The 19,049-nt window shown below is 38.8% G+C and overlaps 1 protein-coding gene across 3 annotated transcripts in view; it reads left to right on the forward strand.

Moving 5' to 3' along the window:
* Positions 1 to 19,049, forward strand: part of TPH2 (tryptophan hydroxylase 2) — a 78,743-nt gene that overhangs the window by 37,271 nt on the left and 22,423 nt on the right. The window contains exons 9-11 of one of the 3 annotated variants that reach the window (XM_068190233.1): positions 4,203 to 4,298; positions 13,804 to 13,937; positions 14,038 to 14,167. In XM_068190233.1, coding sequence (XP_068046334.1) covers positions 4,203 to 4,298; positions 13,804 to 13,937; positions 14,038 to 14,167 — 360 coding nt within the window. Of the gene's footprint in view, positions 1 to 4,202; positions 4,299 to 13,803; positions 13,938 to 14,037; positions 15,320 to 19,049 lie in introns of those variants that run through there. The other 2 variants (XM_068190234.1, XM_068190235.1) reach the window with 2 other exon arrangements.

Raw genomic sequence — 19,049 nt, forward strand, 5'->3', positions numbered from 1 at the left:
GGTGTGAGAAGGGATTTTCAAAGGCTTAGAAACCAGACAGGTGAGGAGAATTGAGCCTATCAGACCTTTTTTCCTGCCTTTGAAAATATCTAAGCATCCTCGAATAACGATTTTTTCTGTTAGCTGTCATAGCTGTCACTGATTTTTTCTTTTTCTTGTGGTAGTCCAGTTTATAATGCAGGGCAGTATCTGAATACAAAGAAGAGACACTGTATTTACCTTGGAGACCAGGTTTGGAGTTTGCCAAGGCTTGATGTTCTCTATATCTTTCCTATCAATAGCAGGACAACTGATTTGACTCTTAAAAATCACATATACACTTGGCCAGACAAGCTATCCCAGTATCTTGTCTCTGACCCAGGCAATTGCAGACGTCTGCAGGACAGCATATGTCAAAAGCCATATGGTGGTATTTTCCTGATATACTGCTTTACTTGCCAATGACTTTTGATTCAAGGGCTCTGAAGGAAGAAATCTGCTATATTAGTATTTTATAGCCCTTAATTGGATTTTCTTCCATGCATCTGCTGAATAATTTTGAACCCATTAGATAATGTTTCATGAGCATGACTGTAAAGTATCTTTCATATATTTTTTAATAAATAAGAGAAATAGAATGAAATGATACTGAAGACAATCTTGTGCTCCTGGCACAGTCTTGATGTCACTTGGTATAAAAATTCTTTCTAATCCATCATTTGGCATTTTGGTTCTTCATCTGATTTTGCTGATTTGACTAACAGAGCAGCGTTTTACTGTAAGGCTCTTTGAGAACTTCAGAATTATACAACACGGAAAGCCACCTTTCCTACTTCAAGAGCCTATGTATAATTTTAGCAAATACACACTTCACCCCAAAGGTGAGATGGACCTGAAAGTAAAGTACAGATATTGCTGTAGTTTGTAGAGGAACCAAATATCTGGGCCACAGTCTAGGGAGTATGCCAGAGACAAGTTCAAGATTTCAAATTAGAGCAGGAGAGCCTGGATGACCCTGTTTGTGCCTGCATTCCCCAGCCTACATATAACAGCAGTGTAATAATCAACTTTGTCTTCAGGTGAGGCTTCAAAAAATATATTCATCTCAACAGCCACTGCTTTGTTCAGTCATTCCCACTCCAGTGTGCTTATCCGGTGTGTAATATAGAATATCACAACTGTAGTTTACCATACAAAGCGATGCATTTACTGGGATATCTATGTGTCTGGTCTATAAAAAGTGTAGCTTTATAGTTAATATTTAAAGTCCTTATCAGTATGCCTCAATGTTTGTAGGCTTGAGAACACAATTTACCAAAGCCTGCAAACGCTAGTGCACTGAGCCACCTTTGCACGTCTGAGTAGACGTGTTGGGGGGAATAGTGTATTGATGACTACCGATCTGAAGATGGCAGCATTGGGTGAGCTTTGCACTCTCTTGGCTGAGCAGGGCAGACTCTTAAATACAAGATTGTACTTGTTGCATGTGGCAAATTTATAAATCAGCTTTTAATTTGAAAGGCTTTTCTTAATGCTGCAGTTTGATATCACAAGTTAGTAGTAGGCAGACATATTGCCATTTATATGTTTTATTTTAGTTAGTTGTACTGAGAGTTCAAGCCTTATAAATAGCAAAGATTGGTTCTCACCAGCAAGCGTTAGCTCATAAATATGACTCCCTTTTATTACAGTAACAATAATAATAATTTTTAAACCAATGTAAAAGAAGCTCCCTCTTTAAGTACTGTCTATCCATCAAGGAGGAAGTGGAATCAAGTCCTATGCGTCTTGTGGATACTGCTCACTCTGGAGAGCAGGGATTGCTCTCTCTGGTGCCTGTGTTAGCTCCTCTTCCTTCTGTGCTTTCCAGCCCCCGGAGTGCACATCCTCAGAGGAGTGGAGAACGTTTCTCCTTCTTCCCTCCGCTGGCCCTATAAATTGCTAAGTGGGCATTTGACTTTCTCCTGGGAACAGCATGACATTGGTTTGATCTTCTTCAGCCTAAGAAAGGTCAACAGTAGAGGTGCCCCACATGTGGGGACTAAGTGCTGCTCTTACAGATCTGAAACATACAAACACCAGACTCCTTTTCAGCTGCTGTTGGAAAAATGAAAATAATAATAATAACTGTGTTTTATCAGAAGTCTAATCCTGCTGTATGTCTATCAGAGTGTTAATGTTAGCAACATAAGAACTGCTACCTGATAGATCCCTTTAAGGAACTCTGAGGAAGAGGGAGACAAATTCAAAGATGTTAGTAGGATTTAAGTGTAAAGCTGAGTAGTTAGTTTCTAACTGTGTCAGCATGTATACAAACAGGACTGTGGCCTACCGATAGCTCTTCTGGCAAAATATGTAGGCAGGGAAGCAAAGTTTGTCCTCTTTGTGATAGGTGTCTCAGCTTCACTCATTACTTCTGTGATGCCTTTGTCATTTTGTGTTATTGGCTGTTTGTCCCTGAGACAATATTTTTGGAAACCAGTTGTATTGCCTGTCTCCTAAGTGGTGACATCAGCTCACTGGATGTACTGAAAAAATTTATGCCAGCTTGATTTACCTGAGTCAATAGCAAAGCCAGAGTTGGAAATTTGATATTTTGGGTTTGTTTCTTTGTTTTGTTTTATTTTATGATGTTGTGCTTTCACCTCCCTTTCTGGATATCTGTGCATTTGACTACTGGATGGAATCAGACTCGAGACGTTAGAAGTCTCTGCCACTGGTTCCTTGTTCTCAGCTGACCAAGCAGGTTTGGATCAGACACGGAGCTCATGTTTTTATTCTTTTTTTTTTATTATACCCTTCTACATAATGCTATGCTATATGAATCACTAGCTGTACAGAAACTTTTATGAGGCTAAGCAATTAATAATTTCTGAATTTCTAAAGATTGGTTGAACTTAAAAGAGCTGTTAATTTCTGGTCTTCTATAGTTAATATGATACCCAGTCTGGAAGAGTTGGGAGTTAAGGAGGAAGTGAACGGAAAAAAAACCAACATTGTATTGGGATGTATTCTGAAGTTACTTTAAAAACTAAAATTTAGTGCAAAATATTGGGTAATTTCTTATCCTAAATTCATTTCTCCTGCAAAGACATGTAAATCTTCTAGATTCAGTGGAGTTATGCCCCTTTTCACAAAACCTGAAATTGTCAGATGATGTAATAAACACAAACATATATAGGGATATGTGTATATATATGTGCAATATTTTTGTATAACTTAGAACTCAACTTCCTAAAGCCATCATATGTAGAAATAGCTACTATCTTAATCTTAACTGTTTGATCTAATATCAAAAAGCATGTGGTGTGTTGGAAAAAAACCTAAGTAAAATTCAGTACCATAGGAGCAGAAGTGACTGTGATCTTTGGCATTTAGTGGACAGTGGGCTGTCAGTGCATCTTGCCATCTTCCTAACATTTAACTTTGTTAGGTGGGGACAGCAAAGTTAGATACAATACTGTTATGTTGATTTAACAGGACTCTTTTCACAGCTTGTCATTATTTTTACAGGTCAGGCACATTACCTGATGGAATGTAGACCTAAAAAAAAATTGTTATTGTTCAAGTGAATTCATTGGTCAAGTGAATTCATTTGACTGAATATAATTTTCTTTCTGAAATTTGAGAAGCCAAATGCCATATTCGTTCTTTATTTATGACAGAATAAAATCTAGTGAAGACTAAGGCCTCAACTCAAGAAGGCTCTTAAGCACATACATATAAATAAATTCATTCTAGCTCTAGACAACTCAAGTGTGTTTCAGACTTTAAATGATATCAGGCCCAGCTTAATGTGGAGTGCTCTGAACTTCATCTTAGAGATCTTCAGATGTTCTTAGACAGTCAGACCAACTATCTTGCAGGATTTTGTTTTAAGGCATCTCATTTATTTCTGAAGGTTTCAAAAACCTCTGTAGGTTACTGTTAGCATCTTTGATATCTAAAAATGATCTTGCTTGTCTGTTTCTAACTGGCCATTCCTGTGAACTGCTTGCGTACCCAGACAAAGAACAAAATCCCAAATTTTTGTGCAAAGCTTCCTTACTGCTGAACATGACATTTAAATTACTTAGCAGCAATAATACACGTTATCTGAGATTATTTTCAAAGTAGGTAATTCTAAAAAGTGAGACAGGCAAGTAAATATGGTACTGACTGTTATTGCTGAAGTGCCTGCTTGCAACTATACTATTTGTACTGAATATCTGTATATTTTACAGTGCTATTTCTTTACGATTGAATTTGGCCTTTGCAAGCAAGAAGGACAACTGCGTGCTTATGGGGCAGGACTTCTGTCTTCTATTGGAGAGTTAAAGGTATGTACCCTTAAAGCACAGTAAAATGTTAATCTTAACAAAAAAATAGTTGGGTATAAATATATTGACTTTCAAATAACAGTTAAAATTCTCAAGATAAAAAGCTTGTATTTAAAATACGGTATTGACCTAAAAGCTTTGTTTGAAATATCAGCTGACATTTGAAGCATGAAATGGACTTGTAAGGCCCAAAGTACCAAAGCAACTATAAACTAAAAAACTGATTTCTGTTTGAATTTTCATTTCTTGTCAAATGAGGCTCAAGGGTTCTAACAGGTAAGAGTGCCTTGGGCTCTAAAAGCTTTGTTTAGGTAAGGAGTACATATTTTTAATACCCACAAAAAAGTGCTAGAAATCAGACATGATTCTGTTCTAAGTAATCTAGTGTATGTGAGTGGATTCATTATTGATGTGAAAAGAACAGCATTCATTAAAGTCCTGATTCAGTAAATTAATCGTATTTAAAATTAAGGAATGCATATAAACTCACATTGAACTTGCCTATGTTACAATACATAGAGCCCTATTCTTTTAAGGGTGAAAGTGTTTAACCTTGCATGGTGTGAGTAGTTGAAGTGGATAATTTATTGCCTCTTTTAATGCCTAGAAATATGGGGAACAGGCAAAAGGTATTTTGTCACAGCTATGGTATTTTGGGACATAATACATCTCTCAGTTAGCAAGATGGGAGGGAAGGGTAAAGAGAGGGAGGAGTACCATCTTCAGAGACCCAAATGAATGGTGGCTTTGCAGGTAAACATTTGGATTTAGAAAGCATATAAGGAAGAGTATTGAAAACTATTTGTATATCCATTGTTTATTTGTTTTTGAACATCTTCCCACCCTTCTGGGCTGTCAGTGAGCTACTTGCAGTTTAATAGAAGTATCTCAGTCTCCTTTTGCTGTTTGTTTTACCTGTAACTGTGAATATTTGTGGTGAAGCTCATTAGTAAAACTGCTATACTTCCAGTAGTAAAAATGTTGAAGAAAATTACCTTCTCTAGTGTTTTTTCTTTGATCGCATTAGAGTTGCTTTCAGTTCTGTGCATACTCCAGCCACAGAAACATTCTGTATCTATCTGGCAATATTTTATACTCACAGTGCAAAGATGTTTGAATGAAAAGAGATGAAGATGCTCCACTGGTTTTCCTTTGGCTAAGCAACATTCAGTGCTAAGCCCCAAACTCTGCAGGATCCTCTTAAGAAAGGCCTTTATTTAAACTAATGCCAGGTGATGACCCTGAAAATACGTACCACATAATTTACAAAATCTGAGGGCATAAAAAAGAAGAAATGAATAGTCAAGAACATAATAAATCTTCTACCATCAATGTCATAAACAAATGCATTATTCTTGTCAAGTCTGCATATTTGGTACCACACATTTGTGACCCCAGATCTGGGTTCTTTGCTCAGCAGTAAACACAGAGTATAAACGCGAAAAATAATCCTTTTGAAAAGCAACGCTAAAAGCTAAGTAATCTGACATTAACAGACTATATTGATCTGCTACAGTGTTATGGCCAGATATATACCATAATAATTTTGTTGTGAGTCAATAATATTATATACTTTTCTGTTATACTACATATACATTTTGTAGATAGGATGCCAGAAGGGACTACTAGATCATCTGATTTGACCTCTTGTGTATCATAAGATACTAAATTTCACCAAATCTTGCATACACTGATCTTACGTAAGAAATTTCAGTTACTGGTAAACTAAGCACTTGTGTGCTGTGGGAACAGAACAGCACCATACCACAAGTAGACATAGTCTCCATGAAGGGACTGACAAGGTGAAAAATATTCAAAAAGTCTGTGGAAGTGTGCTCCAGGGTAGAAAACAAAGTAAAAGTTAAGGGAAAAAATGTAAAAAACTACCAAGTTTTCTGATAAAATGACCATGGGAGAAGCAATTTCTAGACAACAATCCTGGCATGAATGTGCTTCTTCTCAGCAAAATATTATTAGGGAGGTGCTTGGGAAGGAGAGTGTCTGGGCACCATTGTGGTGGGCACCACATATGGTGGGCACCACATGTGCCAGCATATTTGGGCACCATACTATGAGAATGTCACTCTCACAGTAGAGAGTGACAAACCACGTCACTCTCTACTGTTTCTTGGGGAAACTGTCTCCCTCCTAGCACCTACTAGGAGGACAAATTTCTTCCTTGACCTGAAGGAAGGTCATGCTAATAGGCTGTTGTTGAGATCCTGATTGTAACTGAAATCCTTAATGATGGCAGCAATTGCTCTGAAAATGGTGAGAACAATTTCAGTGGTGAGTGGGGATGAATAGGAGACTCAGATTGCATGGCCATGACGTCTTCGTCATGTGTGCAACACTCGTATTTCTCACAGGTGTCAGAGTGAAGACATCCTTTCAGAAATAACTTCTGCCATGCTTTAGATGGGGATGGCTGTGGCCCATAGATGTTCTAATACTTATGTATCCCTGCCACTAGGAAGGAGGATCTTGAAATGTTGAGTTTTGCTACCTTGACTTTAGAGTCATAGAATAGTTTAGATTGGAAAAGTTCTCTAAGATGATCAAGTCCAACCCAGCACTGCCAAATATGCCAGTAGGTCATGTCCTCAAGTGCCATATCCACACATCATTTAAATACCTCCAGGGATGGTAACTCAACCACTTTCCTGGGCAGCCTACTCCAATGTTTGGCAACCATTTCAGTGAAGAAATTTTTCTTAATATCCAATCAAAACCTCCCCTGGCACAACTTGAAGACATTTCTACTTCTCCTGTCACTTTTCACTTGGGAGAAGAGACCAACCCCCACCTGGCTACAATCTCCTTGTATGTAACTATACAGATTGAAAAGGTCTCTCCTGAGTTCCCTTTTCTCCAGGCTAAACAAACCCAGTTCCCTCAGCTGCTCCTCATCATAGTGCTCCAGACCCTTCCCCAGCTTCACGCCCTTCTCCGGACACCCTCCACAATGTCAATGTCTTTCTTCTAGTGAGAGCCCCAAAACTGGGCAAGGATTTGAGGTATGGCCTCACCAGTGCCGAGGGACAGTCACTGCCCTGTTCCTGCTGGCCACACTATTGCCTATACAGACCAGGATGCTGTTGGCCTTCTTGGCCACTTTGGGCACACACTACCTCCTGGTCAGCTGTTGTTGACTGGCATCCTCGGGTCCTTTTCTGATGTGCCACTTTCCAGCCATTCTTTGCTGCTTGGGGTTGATGGCACCCAAATGCAGAACTTGGCACTGGGCCTTGTTGAACCTCAAGAACTGGCCTCAGTCCATGGATCCATCTTGTCCAGATCCCTCTGCAGAGCCTTCCTGTTCTACATCAGAGCTATACTCCTGCCCAAATTGGTGTTCTGTGCAAATTTACTGAGGGTGCCCTTGAGACTGCACAGGCATTTTTTATTAATATGCTTTTGTGAGCAAGAAGAAAAGTCTTTCTCCAACTTCTGTCCCTATCAGCTCTCTTTTCAATGCAGCAGTATGCACAAGAAATAAAATGGTGGCCAATTTTATGTATAATTTGTATAAAGTTCTAGAAGTACATGAGTCTATTTGTAGGGTAGAAATGGTGAGCAGTATTTGGGCTGTTTGGAGGACTGAATGACTTGTTCAGTCATCCCTGTTTCTGTATTACACTGCTCCACTCCACAAATCTGGTCAACAGCTCTAGTAACAAATAACTGTAAAAGCTAGAGAAATGTGTGCACCAGCCTGTAACTATAGGAATCCCTTGCAATCTTTTTCCCCACTCAGTATTTAGACCTAAAATTTCAGATAATGAAAAATGCTTCTCCTTATGTGCATGCTATGAAAGCATCAAGTAAAAAAATATTAAAAGCACAACAAAATAAGGAGAAAGAGAAGATTAAAAATGAAACCTGAGGGGAATCGAATAATACAGTAAGTAGTTATAAAATGTTATGCCTAATGTAGTCAGGTTAACTCTTGCTAATACTATTACACAGTATGTATTTGGGGCTTAGAGATAAGGTGGAAATAATGCACATTTCAATTATTAAAACTGTTTCTGAAAAGCAGTTCAAATGTCTTTGGAAACTTTAATTGATTTAATTTATGTGATGCTCTCTTGAACTCCTTCATTAAAGGAGTCTCCTATCAATTCAGTTGGCTGTAGATCAAGTCATACATCCCTGTTGTATGCTTCTATACTGAACAGAGAGGTAGACTTAAAATCTCTATAGATTTTTAAAGTCAAATACAGTATCCAATTGTATTATTTTGTTTTAATGATAATTAAGAAGTGCCAGCATTAGACTGTATAACCAAAAATAATAAAATGCAAATTTTGGCTCTGTTTTCTGAAGAGGATGAAGAAAACAACTCCTGCATCCCAGATGCTAATTTTGAGACTCTTTAAATAGAGAGATTTTCTGTGTTTTTCTACACAATATATAAAATTACACTATTGAACAAAATTTTCTGGTAATATAGGACACTGTCGGATTCAGAATATATTTTGTAGATTGTTGTGGTTTGACATGGAAGAGAATGTTTTTAGGAAGTTAGGTCAAACCAATCAGTGGTCAAGTTTAGATATTGGCACCTAAAGTGACCACTAAAGGTGTGGATACGCCTCTGAGAACACAGGGACTTAAAAGCAAGAACTCCCAAAAGCTCACTCTCTTTGGTTCCAGTCAGAGTGCTGTGCAGACCTCCCCCGCCCAGCCATGGGGCTGGGTGGGAGAGGGGGAAGCCATGCAGCCTAATCGAGGTGAGCTAAGAAGTAGAAAGACTAAAACCGAGCCAGCTCCTGTAGACACAAGGGTAGAGAGAAGCGGAGATGCCTTTATCGTCCTCCCCCGCCAGAGGGAAGAGACAGAAAATCCGGACAGCACCTGTAACTTTGCCAGCGCAAAAGAGAAGGAGGGGAGGGGAAGGTGCCCAGCCTTAACCTTGAGAATCAGCTGCTAAGCAGAAATTTCAGCCGTCCAAAAAGTCTGAACTTTTAACCCTTTCCTAAAAAATGAATGCTTTATAAAATATTACTCCTCCTTAATTTGAAGTAAAAGAAAAACAGTCTAAGATCCGAGATGATAGAAGAAGAAATTTTTGAGTAAGAAGACAGAGTGGCTTGTAGCTGGACTCTTCTTGTTAACCATAGACTAAACCAAATTCTCCTACAACATAAACTGCAGTTAAGGGAGTGTGTTAGTAAGCCAAGAGATCTGTTTCAGTAACTACCAACAGAAAAACAGAGAGAACAGAAGAAAGCTAGAAAAAGTATAGAGAAGCCCTCTGTCTTCGAGGAAGAAGAAGAGGAGAAGATCTCTGTTCTTAGACCCTCAGCCCCAGAAAAAAATAGAGGAGACGAGACTGTAGTCCCAAGATAAGAAACTGAACTGTTATCTCTTTTAGTCCATAGCAAAACATCCTTAAAGAAGCCCTATTAGCAGTCTGCCTATGCACAGTAGTGAGAGCACTGTAACATAAAAAGGAAAGTGTCACACTGGCAGATTTTCTCCGGGCGGTTGCCATGTGTGACATGGAAAAACAAGAGTGGCAATTGTGTTTCCTGAGGGGTCTGTAGCACAGGAGAGACTCCTGTCTCCCTTAAAAGACTGAGTATTTGATTATGTGAAAAGTATCAATTTAATCAGGATCCTGAGTGGTGTCTCACTGTTACGTTTGTTTAGAAATTAAGTAGGAAGAAGAGGGGTGTTTTAGAACGTCTTCATCCAGGATTTAGTTTTTATAGTAGTAGTAGTTTAATAAAGTTTTCCTCTTTGTTATCAAGCTTAAGCCTGCTTTGCTTTGTTCCTAATCACATCTCACAACAATTATGTAAGAAAGTGCATTTTCATAGGGGCGCTAGCATTGCACCAATGTCAAACCATAACATAGATAATCTGGAGAACATTTAAGAGTAGGTTTTTCAAGACTCTATGTACTCCCCTGGGAAAACAAGGTGATAAAATCAGTACTGGCACACACATACACAACTTCTCACCTGTGTTCCTATTCTGTTCTCCTGTACTTCCCAGACAGTGCCGTATTTATAACTCATCTCAAGCTTTCCCCTTGCTAGCTGAAGATTTTACTTTTTGGGTTTTGTTTCATTTATTTTCTTTCTCAAAGCTGAAAAGCTCTGAGTTGTATTATTGCAATCCATTTTTATACTCAAAGGAGGAATTACAGGACCAAACTCTTTTCATGTGCCCGTGATAGTGGTCACTTAGGAAATGATTCACAGCGGTGCCGTGTAAATGCCTGGTGCCATCTGACATGCTGCCACTGCAGAAACGTGTAAAAGGCTTCTTTAGATCCTGTGCTGTATATTCCATTCTCTGTACAATGCATCAGACAGCCTAGGCCTTAGACAGCTATTGTTAGGTACCTTAATCACTCATTTACCTTTCATCTGGCAGGGAGTGGAGGCATTTTTTAATTGTTATGTTTATTTTCAGTACAAATGATTGTCTGCTTCTTAAGCTGTCTGATACTGCTGCTTTTCCTGAGAATCAGTGATTATTCATTTTGAAGTTTCACTCCAAATTCTTATTTCTTGAACTGAAGAAGACTCACCAATAGTATTACTAGCATTACCAGTACAGTCTGTATGAATGGGCCATTAGAGACAGTTATCACAGATACACAAGATGGTGAGATGCCCTACTTTACCAAAAGCTATTTTCCATGAGTGCTAACCCTAACATCACATTGGAGGTGGATAACATAGAAGTTTCTCATGGAGAAATACATATTGGGTACTTACTCATTTGAGTTCACTAAAGAACTGAATGTTTAACCAAACCATAAGTGAATAACATGTATTTAAAAAACACAGGCCAGGAGCTGAAAGCTTTTGGACTCACCAGACAATTTTTTTGTTGTTGCTGTTGTTGAGATTATGTACTTTAAAATGTTGAGATTGCCAAGGACCAGCATTTTACAGTACTGTAAAGTTTCTGTTAAATGCTCTGGTCAGCTTTGAGTCAGTGTCTTGATCATTCTAGTTCATACTAGATACTTTGTGGTCTCTCTGAAGGTTTGTCTGCAGGCTCATTTCGATTGCTGAACTCTGGCATTGCTGGTGTCAGCATATCAACTCAATAGCAGATGTTACAGAAGCCAGGCTGTGCAAGTTGAAAACACCATCCAGACTTGCAAAGATGGAAGCATTGCTTTGGTAGCCATGACAATTCCTACTTGATCTAAGGGCCAAAAGAACTTGGAGGGGAGACAGGTATCTTGGGTAGAAATTCAGCAGAATTTCGACCTTTTGTTTCCAAACTACAATCCTAAGAATAACACATCTGTTGTCACCAGATTTTGAAGGTATGTCTGAATACTTTACCCTTAGTTTACAGGGTGCACATGTGCTGCTGTCCTCATGTTCCACTCTCTGCAGAGCTGCTTTGTGAAACAGCAGCTCTATTCATGTATAACTAAACTGGGATCCAGAAAGAATCAGTCATTTCATATGGATAATCTGAGGAGAATAACTAGAAAGGCTTTCTTAGAGGACATCCCCTGTGATAGAGTCAGCCTTTCCTTCTCTTTAAACTCTCTCCTTTTATAAAATTAGGGCTCAGTGACTAGAGCAGTTGTTTACAATGTAGGAGCCACAGGCTGGATCCTCTCTCGATGCTGATAACTTCAGTCTCAAGGACTAGGCCTGGCCCATCAGAGGCCATTAGTAAATAGAGAAGTTAACAGTGTCTCCCTTTCTGTTGAACCTTTCACAGTACAGGAAAGAATCCATGAGCCAGAAGTAGTCAGTTCCTATGGAATCATGGCCTGTATCATCATCTTCATTTCCTGCAAGGAATCAACCTTACTCAGTCCACTCAGAGTTTTGAAACTTTGTGCTTTAGACATTTGAGCCACCAAGTCTCACCTGGAAGCACAAAGGCACCTTAAGAGGAGATTTTTATCTATAGATACCCCCCAGGGAATCTATTATAATTCCAAGTGAAAAAAGGCAAATTCATTTTGATAGAAGGAGGTAAATGCCTTAATTTATATGCATTCAACCACACCATGGTTCTGCAAAGAGAAAGTGACAACAGGGATATAGGCAGAGGCCTAATATGGTGAGCCTGTTCCTGCAGTCCTTTTAGAACAGGATGATGGCTGAGAGACCATTTTTTATATTTATTTTCAAACCTGTTTAACTGATGGCTGGCTAGAAACAGGAAACCTTGTGAGAAGGAAAAGATATATGTACTAAAGAAAGTTAATTCCCTGACATTTTAAGATTCCATGCATTAATTTTTCATGTATTTATTTTTGGAGAGAGAGGAGGTAGGAGGAAGAGGCTCTTGTTCCAGTTTTCTGTCCTGCTATTTGGAGACTTCAGGTTGAGAGTTAATAAGATATTTTCAGAGCCTTTCACACGGGTTTAGGAATGAGCATAAGCAAGAGCAAGGATAAAAGTTGTGGTGAATACCTTAAGGTTAATACTTTACTCCACTATAAAGAATGTCCATGCAGATAGAAAGTAAAGAAATCAGAGGCACCTTCAGACCTCAGAGATCTGCTTCCTCCATGTCATTTCTTTATGCTTTTCATTCACATCCGTATCTTCACTCTATATAGATATCAGGGGACTAAAGAAGATTGAAAGGTGACCTAGATATGCTCTGCTTCCTTACCTTATACTTCTGTAACAGAGGACTGAGAATGAAAATATGTGTTCTCTAGAAGATAAGGTAGATCCAAAAGCCAACACAACTATTCAAGTTGAAAGGGGAGCAAGAAAATATTTTCCTGGAAAATGTCTCAGTACCTGATTTTCAGTTCTGAACCTCTCTTTTCTAGTGACTTGTGCAAGTCATAAAAAGAGAAAGGCTGATCAGAAATATCTGCTCTGCATAGCAGCATTTGCCTTATCTGCCCAATGTCTCTTCTGTACTTACCTATATCTGTTTAGTTATTTTTTCTTTGCAGTACTATGTGAAGCATTATTGCTCAGGTTGTGTGGCAGGAGAATAATGCATTTCACTGTTTTGCAATACATTGCTATTATTTAATAGGTATTCAGATATGTAGGTTCACTTTTGTTGTCAGGAAAATACTATATGATTTTAACCTGAAAATGTAAAGTACAGATTACATTAATGATTTAGTCAAACTCAGTTTGCCCACCAAGATGAAGATGAATTCTGCTAGTTAAATGAGATTTAGGGGACATATATGTTTGTAATTGTATAGATAATTTTTCAAGCATGGTTAATTGATGATTTTCCTTTTTCCATCTGAACATTTACATCTGTATGTGTTCATGGTAGGTGCATTTCTACTATCCTCTTTATTATTTTATTATTATGGGGAAAAAACATCTCCCATAGTAAGAGCTTTTTAAATAACAAATTCTATTCGCTGTTCAAACTGAAAAAACATGGTATGTAAAACAAGACAAGCTACCAATTATGGGAAACATACAGGATGGCGATATAAAAGCTGTATATATGAACAGCTGATATAGATACAGAGCATTATCAAAATCCAGTTTAACAGATCCTGTGGTGTATTTTGCAGCATGCTCTCTCTGACAAGGCCAATGTGAAAACATTCGATCCAAAGACAACCTGTTTGCAAGAATGCCTTATCACTACTTTCCAGGAAGTTTACTTTGTTTCAGAGAGTTTTGAAGAGGCCAAAGAAAAGATGAGGTAAATTATTTTCCCTGACTTAAAAATCTAATTTTCTTTAGTGGCTGGGAAGAAAGAAAAATAAAAAAAAAGGAAGTTAATTTTCTTTTTTTCCTTTCAGGGACTTTGCCAAATCAATCAATCGTCCCTTCTCTGTGTATTTCAATCCATATACACAAAGCATTGAGATTCTGAAGGACACCAGGAGTATAGAAAATGTTGTCCAGGACCTTCGCAGTGATCTAAACACTGTATGCGATGCTTTAAGTAAAATGAACAGATATTTAGGGATTTGATATGTTTGGCACTGTGATTTGCTGTCAGTTGCTCTTTCTGTTGCCAGTTACATGAGATGGCTAATTTATCAGAGCCATCAGTTTTCCCTTTACAGCTTGGCCTGTGGCTTGCATCATTGTGTAGCTCTGTCTAACTGTAATGTGCAGACAAACCAAGGCAATGCTAATTTGTAAATGAAACATGGAATGTGGCAGAATATAATAATCAATTCTTCAGCACAATGTCATGTACAAGTATACCATTAAAATTTTCCTGGCAACAGTTTGGTATTCATAAAATGATTCACTTCAATGTTTAAGAAATGGTGTTGCTGATTTCTTTAGGCCTGAGTTTATTTCTTCATTATCCCTTCCCTTCCATAAGAATCCATGAGAAAAAAAATTGTTTGCAACATTTTATTTTCTTTGTAAGAAAGCATTATTTCTTTCTCTAGTGGTAAAGACATTGTTTTGTCCATATATCTGTTACAAAACTTAGTGTCTCTTGTGACTGAACAATACAATTTATGTACCAGTAGCTATCAGAGATCAGGAAGGATATGTATTGGTACTAAAAGGTCTGTGAAGATTGTACATAATGAGAACCCACAACTGACAAATGTCCAATGTGGCTCAGCAATTGCAACACACTAAAAAAAAAAGAAACCTCTGACAGTTCATGTAGAAAAGTAGTTGCAGTCACATGTGTTACCTGTGACAGTCCTGAGAGTGCTTCCTCTGAGATTGCTATCTGGAAATAAGAGATGAAGCACTTGTTTTAATTTCATTGTTACATGTGAATCCAAAGTCCTTCTACATCCTTGTATGTCTTCTGCATTCCATTGTGTCTTGAACTTAACTCCTCTTGCATTTCAGGCATAGTTTGCCTTTCTTCATTATTCCACATTCAACCTTGACTTGGCCATGCTTGACTGGGTCTACACTGCTCCAGTATCAGAACATATAAAAGGGTGAATATGGAAGTTGTTAATTAATTATAGCTGAGATGATTTTCAGTTACTAGAATATTTGTGGAGTGATTAAATCATAGGAACACCCAAACTGCGTTGCTTGTATCAGATGGATGCAGGTAATGCCTGACTTAATAAACTCTAAGATGGCAAGCTCTGACAGAAGTACAGGCTCTGTCTGGGGAGCACAGAGCAGAAATATTTGAGCCGGCTCTTATCTGGAAGTAATAATTATGCATGTCTTTCCTTTATCTGGGTTATTCTATTCTCCTATTAGCCAAGATAATGGAGAGTTGACTATATTGTGTGGACCCTTCTTAATGGAAACCACATGGCTTATGCAGATCATGTCAATAAGGGTGAAAGTGTCACAGCTTGTCTACATATATGGAAAATAGGTAACTATTGAAGCTGGTCTCCCAGCTGAAAGAGTCGTGCAGAGACTCTTAAATACTGCTAGCAATTTCAGAATTAAAAAGGCACCACTTGATAGTACCAGCATATCCTTAAATAAGAGGCAATCCGTGAGGATAATTTTCACAGTGATATCTGCCACCTCCTCAAAGATAACTGTGAGATAACAGGAAAAGCATTTTTATGTGGATAGTCCCTGCTGCATTCTAATGCTGCTGTTAATAGGGTATGGAAAAATCTACTTTTAGATTCAACTGTGACTGCTGTTGGTACAAATGAATAGCTGTTGAGTTATCCCATGGGGACCAGCATGCTGGAGGAGTTTTTAACCTCCCAACATTAGTGCTGACTGTTAGCTAGCACTTACTATAGAGGAAAGGCTGGCAACCTTAGGAGGAAACTTTCTCCCTCTTTTTTTCCACGGAATCTGATGAACCCCTTCTAGCCCTTTCTGGAGAAAATGGACTGTACTGAGATTTGCTTTAACCAGTCTGAAAAAATCACTGTGCAAGAAATAGTAGCTCTTACTTGGTTCAAGAATTGGAAAGGTATTGTTGCTTGCTTAAGTAAAATAAAGCCACAATAAGCAACAAAGATTCAAAACTTACAAAGTTACCAAGGCTTTCCCTTGAGTAAGAATTATGCAGGAAAACTTTAAATACTTATAATATCTGGATTTATACTTGACTTTTCTGAATAGCTTAAAATAAGAATTCCATAGCAGTAAAACAATAGAAGCATATCTTTGTTTTGTTTTGTGCTGTTAGCAAGTAAATCTCATTATGGATTAGGGAGAAACCCTTGAAATCCAATAGTCATTCTAGGACTAATGATGGCAAGGAAACTGTCTACAGTGAAGATAAAATGTCAATGACACAGAACATTGTCAGAGGATAATGGGCTCCCACTGCTAGATATATGCTTAATCCAATGATTTTATTTCTATTATACAACATGATTAAAAATAAATTAACTATAATGGGCTAAGGAATAACAGTGATTTAGAGAGGCAATCACTCATTGTTCTTACATAGCAAAGCTGCTGTCTTACAGGCTGCAGAGCAATCTGACTTTGGGCTTCAGCCAGTCAGGAGCCAGGACTGGGAAGGAATGTTTTAAAAAGTGCAGTGTTGCACTTTTATGAATCACACAGTTTCAGCTTAGCTGAAATTATTCTCTGTGGTTTTTATTAGCAAATTAAGATCAGCCATGCAGCAATCTCCTTGGATGACAAGCTCATTTAGGCATAATGAGGAAATTATTGACAGTTATCAAATTACACCAACATTTTATTTGGAATAGGCCATATTTATATATGGTACTTGTTTAGCTTTAGTGAGCTGGACTCTGGAAATTGGACTTCTGGCTTAGTCTCATTTATTTCCTGTGTAATTCTGAACTGATGCTTTATGAGTCTGAGATATATGCACTTGCTTTGCCTGCACAGAGTAAATGGGCCCTAGCTTAATGAATGTAAACCGTCGCAATGTTTACTACCATGCAAAGCCTAAAATGAAGAACAACACTCTGAGACATGACAGAAAATACAAATACCAAGTTTCATTTGAAGACCAAGACATGGTTCATGCATTTCATTTAATTTGCTCAGTAGAGGGGGTGGAATGAGGAAGGTGTTAACATAATACATTGCGTCTTCCCTCTCCACTCTTCAAGACTTGTTGGGAATCCTGTTTTAAGTTTGGCCCTAAAATGCACTTTTGTGAAATAAGGTGTCTTTTCCTGTCCTCTTGTTAGTGTGTAATGTGATGGAAAAAATTCCAGAAATTTATTGTACTGTAATATGTATTTAGTGATGAGCTGTAATGGATTACGGAAAAAAGTTTCACGTCTTTGAAAGGACAGCCTGGCTCAGAGAGCTAAAGATGCTGAAGGCTTTTACCTACAGGCTGCTGGTACAAAGCCAGTCCAGTCAGCAGTTACTGAAAGCTATCACCAGCCAGCAGCAGCTTGGCTTCTCTGTGATGAACTAGGAGGCTGTGATTGCATAGTTTGGAGAAGAGGAGACTGAGGGGAGACACGATAACCTTTTTCAAACGCATAGAAATAGCTGGAAAATGGAAGGGACAAGCTGTTCTCCAACATCAAGAACTAATGGACTCAAATTGCAGGAAAGGAGCATTAAGTTATGTAACAGTGAAACGTGGGGGACATTGCCTGGGGAGACTGCAGAGCCGCTATAATTTTTCAAGAGAACAGTTTAGGCTGCTGTCTCTCAGGGGAGAGACTGGCACAGTCAATCCCATCTTGAGACCAGAGGAGAGGCCATGCAACGTCTTGAAGTCCCAGCCTGGAAAAGGCTTCAGGCAACTCATAGAGCAGTAATGGTCAACAGCCATGACTGTGGAGTATTTATATGTCAGCCTCACTTTTGACTCCCTCTTCAGTCTTTGACCAACCCTAAAGAGTGGTTCTTTGTAAGATTGACCCTGGGGCCTTTGGGGTCCAATCCGGTGAGCTCTGGACCCCTCTCATTCTCACATGGACAAAAGTAAAAGATGGGAGGTGTTCTTTCCTCTCAGGACCTGAGTCCCATTTTATTCCTTCATAGGAGCTGCCTGGGGAACAAGGCGACATCCCTGGGGGGAAAGAGGGGCAATGTTTCGTGGCAGGAGATTTTAAATCTGGGGGAATGGGGGATGGATGAAAAGGACCACAGCCAATGGGATACAAGTGAGGAGGGGAAAGGGGAGGAGTAGACCAGGGAGAAACCACTACCAATAGGGCTTGGGGGAGAGTGATGATCATCTGCTAAGAGAGGGGAATACAAACATACTATTCAGTGCAAAATACAAAACCCAGTGTGAAACAACAACTAAATAAACTATTTAGTGTAATGCAGCAGTTCTTCATCTTTCTGTCTTTCCTTAGGGAATGACTAGGATCCATGACTAGGATCCATATGCTAACTGTGGTGCTCTATTTTGAGTTCATCAGCCATTTGGGAGAGCTCTGTGTGTGACTTGCCTGCTAGACTCACTCCCTAAGTACGCTGATTTCCGAGGGAAAGAAACCCACTGGTGTAGTCCAAAAGGGAACTTTGGTTTAGGTCCCTGTTAGGCTGTAGTTTCACAGGGAATTTGGGGACTGTGTCTGCTGTCCAACCTAGTGTCATATTAAGAGCTAGGTAAGGATCAGTGCAATGCTCTTTTACTCAGGAAATCAGCTTTCCCAACCTGGAAACTTTTCTTCTTGTTTTATCAAAACAGTCTATGTCTTTTTAGAAATATGACAGCTTCCCATGACAGTAGGACCCATGATCATGTTTCCAAATCATTTGTGAAGGGAGTAATTCTGCTATATTTATATAATGGCTATGCTCTGTGGTATCAGTCACTCCAGCTCTGGAGATGTTTCATGGACAAATTCTTGCCTTCTCAGTGAAGAGTTGGACAACAATGCCAGATTCCTCTTATGGGCTTCAAAATGTGTTTGAGACAGGATTCTAAGAGAAA

The sequence above is a fragment of the Anomalospiza imberbis genome, chromosome 5, assembly GCF_031753505.1.
Source record: "Anomalospiza imberbis isolate Cuckoo-Finch-1a 21T00152 chromosome 5, ASM3175350v1, whole genome shotgun sequence".
In the NCBI taxonomy this organism is placed as follows: domain Eukaryota; kingdom Metazoa; phylum Chordata; class Aves; order Passeriformes; family Viduidae; genus Anomalospiza; species Anomalospiza imberbis.